The 7,288-nt window shown below is 37.1% G+C and overlaps 1 protein-coding gene across 1 annotated transcript; it reads left to right on the forward strand.

Moving 5' to 3' along the window:
- Nucleotides 1-4,243: 4,243 nt before the first annotated feature.
- On the forward strand, nt 4,244-5,545 carry LOC144971653 (uncharacterized protein F54H12.2-like). The gene has a single exon (XM_078912726.1). The coding sequence runs from the start codon at nt 4,244-4,246 to the stop codon at nt 5,543-5,545; it is 1,302 nt and encodes a 433-aa protein (XP_078768852.1).
- The last annotated feature ends 1,743 nt before the right edge of the window (nt 5,546-7,288 follow it).

A 7,288-nucleotide genomic window follows, 5' to 3' on the forward strand; every position in this document is an offset into this window, starting at 1 on the left:
CAGTACAGAACCTCTATTGGTATAACAATCATGGATCCGCGCTTCAAACACCCGTTTACATGTCTGATAGCCGGTCCTTCTGGAAGCGGTAAAACTGTATGGGTCACAAAATTTATTGAGCATTTAAATCAGATGATGAGCCCGCAACCTGAAGAAATTATATGGTGTTATGGAGAGTGGCAGAGAACTTTTGAAGCGTTACAAGGGATAACTTTTATAGAAGGGATACCAAAATCTTCCTTTTGGGATGGAACCAAACACCGTCTTGTGATACTCGATGACTTAATGGCCGAAACTGATGACAGCGTAACTAAATTATTTACAAAAAAATCGCATCACAATAACATTTCAGTGTTTTATCTTGTACAAAATCTTTTCTCAAAAAATAAAGAACATCGCACTATCAGCTTGAATGCTCATTATCTCGTTATTTTTAAAAATCCACGTGATCGTTCGCAGATCGTTCAGCTGGCAAAACAACTGTATCCCGGAAAGACAAATTTTTTACTAGACGCATTTAAGGACGCAACAGACGTACCTCACGGTTATTTGGTGATCGATCTTCAACAGGATACACCTGACCATCTTCGTGTAAGAACAGACGTTTTTTCTCCTGAAAAACAAGTTGTTTATATCCAAAAGTAATGTCTGCGCGTGTAAAACGTAACGTTTCAATGTTGAAACTTCTTGGAGAGGCTAAACCCAGAGTAGCAAAAGCAGTTTTAAATGGAGCGTCACCGGATCTAATCAATACGTTATGCGAATGTGCACTGAATATATTACGCGGTAATCTTCCGCTCAGTCCAGTACAAAAGAAGCGTTTGATCAGACACAAGAGAAGTTTAAGACTTTTATCAAAAAAAGGCTCTTCACCATCTCGACAAAAGAAGCTTTTACAAAAAGGTGGTCTATTAGGTGCCCTTCTTCAACCTGTCTTGGCTACTTTAGGTGGAATACTAGCGGGTGGTTTATGAGATGGAGCATGCCAAGAAAATGGTATTGGTGGACCAGCGTCTCTTGGACTCAATCCACACCCGAAGAGAATCACCGATAACCGAACCGTCCACAGAAAAGCTTTGGGATCTTGATCAGCAGATGAAAGATATTCTAACGCGAAAAGATATGAACTCAATCGAAAAAGCAGAGTTGTATCAACAAGTGCTGTGGAAATTCTTAAAGCGGAAAGATGAACGATCACATCAGATGGTAACTAAGACCAATCCTCAATCAATAAGAACACCTGACCCAACAGAACACGACACTTTAACAAAAGATATTATTGAGAGCGTACCTATTTCGTTGAGAAAGAAAGCGGAGAGATTATTGGATTATCTCAAAAGACACACAGAGCTTGAATGGAACCCGAGAGGGGAGATTAAATATCGCGGTAATATCATCCCAAATTCAAACGTTCTTGATCTAGTCAATGACGCACTCCGCAAAAGAAAGTCTGTCAACCCTGAAGGATGGGAATATTTTGCTCGTGCTCTGCAGGAATCCAACGTCCCACGTGATCTCATCGGTCATGCTGACAGGTGGGCGTATATTAGACAACGTCCGTCGAGGAATTTAGAAACGGTTAAACCGGAGAGAACATCTGCCTGGGTCTCATTCAAATGAAAGGAGATAAAACACTACGCGCTCGCTATTACAATCCTAATCAACCGGGATCTTATGGCGGTATTAAACCGTTAAAGACTGCTACGAAACTTAAAAAAACTGTCGTCAGCTCTTGGCTTTCTCATCAAGACGCATACACCCTTCATAAACCCGTTCGTTACAAATTTCCGCGTCGACGGATTATTGTAGGTGGAATAGACCATCAATGGCAGGCTGATCTCATTGATGTTCAACAATTGAAATCGTACAATGACGGGTACAGATACATTTTGACGTGTATCGATGTCTTCAGCAAGTTTGCGTGGGCTGTTCCTATAAAAGACAAAACGGGAGAAACGTTAAAAGATGCTTTCAGGACTATTTTAGAGTCTGGTCGAAAAACAATCCGGCTCCAAACCGACAAAGGCCTCGAATTTGTCAATAAAAGCTTTCAGCAATTTCTGAAGCGGAATGGGATTGATTTCTTTACTACTGAGAACGAGGATATTAAAGCTGCGGTAGTTGAACGATTCAATAGGACTCTCAAAGAAAAACTGTGGCGTGTGTTTACTCGTCAGAACTCTCCTCGATTCAAAGACGTATTACCCAAAGTAGTGAAAAGTTATAATCATTCTTATCATAGGAGTATCAAGTTACGCCCTGTTGACGTAACAGAGAAAAATCAAGGGACGTATGGAACACATTGTATTTGGATGATCGACCTAAAAAGAAAACTAGTGCAAAACTTTTGATCGGCGATCGTGTGAGAATAAGTAAAAGTAGGCGACTGTTTAAAAAGGGCTACCTACCCTCTTGGACCGAAGAGTTATTTACAGTGACAAAATCCATTTCAACAACACCTAGAACCTACCAAATTACAGACGATCAGAACGAATGCGTGCGCGGAAGCTTCTATAAACAAGAACTGCAAAAAGTTGGTGCAAAAGAAATCTACAGAATTGAGACCGTCTTGGATAAGCGTAAAAGCGGACAAGAACTTTTGGTGAAGTGGGTCGGTTACGATTCATCATTTAACTCTTGGATACCAAAGTCTTATCTTCGTGTTTACAATTAATTATCATCCTTGTTGTTGTTTTTTTTTGTTTTTTGTTGTTTTTTTTTTTGTTTTTTTATTTTATTTGTTTTTTTATTATTTTTTTTTAATTTTCAAATGGAAGGATCCGAAAGTGAAAGTAATAATTCCAACAGAAATTCATCTTATTGGTCTATGTTTGGGAAACGAGTCCCTAGAGGGGAGATCGTGTTCTTGTGTCAGATGATGATTGTGTCGATTGTTGTGTCTGTATCATTATATAACTTGACGCGTGACGGAGAAACAGACAGACTATGGGTAGCACTTCTAAGTAGTTGTCTCGGTTACGTTCTTCCAAATCCAACACTGAATAAACGAGTTTAATCATGTCTTATTTAGTCTTACCTTCTAATAGCAGCATGAGCTATTTTCCGAATAATTCTCCAGGGCATTATTTTACAAAACTACCCAGAGTGTTGGATTTATCGACAGAATACGAAGTCGGTTTATCAGAAATATTATTCAGTAACACGTATAACAACATCCTTGAGAATGAAGCATTTTTCGAGTTTAGAGTTACTAACGACAGCGAACAAGATACCGTACTCATCCCATCGGGTTTATACGAGTCACCGGATGAACTGGTTAAAACGATGATGACTCATATAAGAAGGAAAATAAAAAAGAAGCATGAGGGTTTCATCAAATTTTATTACGACCGTGCAACTCGCAGAGTAATGATAAGGCTATATAAGGAAGGAACTTTTTTGCACTTGAGTTCGACATTGAGCAATCTCTTGAATATTCCAAATCATTATTTATACGGTCCAACGTCTGTGTCGAGTGAAAGGCCATTACATCTAAACGTCGGATTCGAAGCAGTATACGTATATTGCAACCTCGTTCAACCTAGAATAGTTGGGGATAGCGTCGTACCTCTTTTGAGATGCGTACCGAGCGGAAATAGAAGCAAAGACATAGTTCATCATATTTTTGAGAAACCTAACTATGTTCCTCTCAGACTATTTAATTTTGACACGGTTGAAATCCTTTTAACCAACGACAAAGGCGAACCTTTGACATTTGCTTCAGGGAAGTCTATCGTGATACTTCATTTTCGAAAGAAGAGATTCGATTCGTAAAAAGTCGTCATGACAAAAGGATCGTGTTCAAATCCAATCAAAAAGGTTACGATGATTATTACTGTACTCAAGCAGGACGTGGTCTACCCGTGTTTGTTGGTGGAAGACATCAAAGAGGTCGAGGGCTTGGGAGTATCTTTGGTGGTATTGCGAGATCTCTGTTTCCCATCTTGAAATCGGGCGCTAAAACATTATTAAAAGAAGGTGCAAAAACCGGTGCCCAAATAGCATCTGACGTCATTTCCGGTCAAAATGTTAAAACAGCTTTAAAACGACGCGCGGGGGAGAGTGGGAAAAGATTACTCAACAGAGCCGTGGGTGGTTTGACTTCAACTTCATCGCCGCCGCCGCCGCCGCCACCCGGACGTGTGACTCGGCGTATAAAACGACGACGACCTACTCAGACACGACAAAAGACCAGGAAGAGACGTAGGAAGAACGTAGCTCAAGACATTTTTGGTTGATTATCATGGCTTTGTTACATCCCTATTCCGCAGAGAGTGTACACAGCGGACTCGATCTGTTCTCATTACCCGTCACCCAGACTGCTGTTCAGGATGGTTTGTTTGTGGAATACCATCCGATCTCTACTTTGTCGAGTGGAGGTCCGATCGAATTTTCGATCAGCGGGGGGACGTCAGACTACTTGGATTTGCATAACACATTTATGCACGTACGCGTTAAAGTAATAAAGGCGGATGGAACTAATTTAGACGCCGATAGCAATGTTGCCCCTGTTAACACCTGGTTTCATGCCTTGTTTTCACAAGTGGATATGACTTTGAACGATGTTCTGGTGACGTCAAGTGAGAACGTTTATCCTTTTAGAAGTTTTGTAGAAACAATGTTGAATTATGATCAAGGTGCGAAAAGGAGTCACCTGACAATGGAATTTTTTCACGAGGACACCCCGGGTAAACTAGAAATAACGGATAGTACAAATGCTGGCTTCGATGCACGGAAAGAGCTGGTGAAAGAGAGTAAAGAAGTGGATATGATGGGAAAACTACATTTAGATTTCATGCATCAAGAACGGTATCTAATTAATGGAGTTGATGTAAAGTTGAGGCTTATCCCGTCTAAAGATGCTTTCCATCTCATGACCGATGCTGAGGGGTTTAAGAGTGTAATTACACACGCCTCGTTGTATGTTAGGAAGATTAAATTAAACCCAGCCGTGGCCCTGTCACACGAGAAAGCACTTCACATCGGCAATTGTAAATACCCCATGAAGCGCGTTGTCCATAAAACCTTTTCTATTCCAAAAGGAAATTTAAGTGCCGTGCAAGATAATTTGTTTTTATCGCAAACCCCGACTAAGATAGTACTGGGTCTAATCGAAAGCACTAGCTTTAATGGAAACTACAAAAAGAATCCTTTTAATTTCCAGCACTTTGATCTGTCCTATCTAGCCCTGTACTTGAACGGAAAACAGATACCGTCCAAAGCACTAACTCCGAATTTCAGTAGTAAACAATATGTCAGAGCTTATCACAGTCTTATGCTAGCAGCTGGACTGGTTAACAACGATGCCGGAAATGGAATAGATTATAATGCTTACTCTCAGGGTTGTAGTCTTTTTGGTTTTGATCTGTCACCATCGCTATTAGACGGAAACCAGTTTGAACTGGTAAAAAGCGAGTCGCTTAGACTAGAACTTAAATTCTCGACCCCACTAGCTGATCCGATCATTGTGTTCTGTTACAGCGAATTAGATAGTGTAATAGAAATTGAGCGCACTCGTCAGGTGATCACTGACTTTTCATCATGAACAACGTAGAAATCGAAACGATGTTAAACGGACACGTTAGGGCGAGACGAATTTTTCGAGGTGTTTATCCTAAAGATAGACTTCCGAACAACCCGAATTCTCGTCAACCAGCTGCGTACATTATTAACACAGAGTCGAGTTCCGGTCCCGGAAAACATTGGGTATCTGTGTATTTTAACGGGATGGGAAAGGCAGAATATATGGATAGTTTTGGGTTCCCGCCTTCTGCGTATCCGACAATTCAAAGATTTGTGGAAAACAATAGTCGAAGCTGTAAACACAACCCGCGTATTATTCAGGGTATAACCAGTTCCACATGTGGTTTGTACGTTATATATTTCGTGTTGAAGAAAAGTAAAGGTGAAAGTTTGTCAAAACTTTTATCTATTTTTAATCCCTATCATTTTCGTATGAACGATTTAAAAGTGGCAAGAGCTGTTACTCATTTATCCCGAGGCACCTTGGTTGGGTAATCTTAATTGGAATGTTTGTTGTTTAAAATAAAAAAAATAAAAAAATGATTCCTTATGATAAAATTTATTTCGTGTACACGAAACAAGACATAATTCTATTTACTTTATACCTTAATATATGATTTTTAAAATGAAGAAAATGATGATGATGATGATGATGATAATGATGATGATTATGATGATTACAATACAATTGATAAGCATTAACCGTTTGCTTTTGATTGCTTGATCGCTTATAAAATTAAGACTTGCTTTAAATTGTTTAATTACAAATATTTTGTTGTTGATGATGATTATGATGAGGATAAAAATGATGTTTATGATATATATGTAACATTGCTACCCATTAATCATTTATAAAAAAAATGTTTAATGATTGAGTGTGTGAATGATCATTTTATAGATGTGTATGGTGTATGAAAGTGTTGTTTTTTTTGTTTTTTGTTGTTTTTTTTTTGTTTTTTTTTTCTTTCGTTTGTTTCTATGATCTTTTGTTTTATCATATTTTTATAATTCTATCATTATTATTATTATTATTATTATTATTATTATTATTATTATTATTATTATTATTATTATTATTATTATTATTATTATTATTATTATTATTATTATATTATTATTATTATTATTATAATTACATTTTTATTTAGATCGTAATCTTATTTGGTCAAGTTTTGTTGTTTTTTGCTTTTTCTTTTTTATTAATATTTATAGAAAATTATAATGATGATTTAAAAGCTTGATATGTGAATGTGTGAATGACCTTAGATCATTATTGTATAAGGTGTAACTGGTGTGTGAAAGTACATTGCTTTCGATGTTGTGAAAAAATAAAACAAAATGAATTTTATTCACCAACACATGGTTTTATGTCGGGTTTTTTTTCTGTGTCTGTTATGGTTTTTTTTTTTTTTTTTTTTTTATTTATTTTTTTTTTATTTTTTTTTTTTTTTGTAAAAGAAGATTTTAATTTTATTATATGGGGAACTACTTTTGTTTCAGTTTCGAAATGTTCACGTTAAATTTCAAAGAAAAATTTGCATAAAAAAAAGAATCCTTCGAAACTGTAACAAATTGTTGGGTAATATAATTATCAAAGAGTAAAAAATACAAGATGAAAAGATATAGCTTCTTTTATTCAAAACATAAAAAATGATTCGAATCATCAATATGATCATTAACTCAAAAGATAATTGAGTTGTTCGATTACACACCAAATCACAAAGTAAAACATCATGGGGAAAAGTACTCGATTCGTCCAACGATT

This window comes from Berghia stephanieae, chromosome 4, assembly GCF_034508935.2.
Source record: "Berghia stephanieae isolate SIO BIC M18660-M18661 chromosome 4, UCSD_Bste_1.3, whole genome shotgun sequence".
Lineage (NCBI taxonomy): Eukaryota > Metazoa > Mollusca > Gastropoda > Nudibranchia > Aeolidiidae > Berghia > Berghia stephanieae.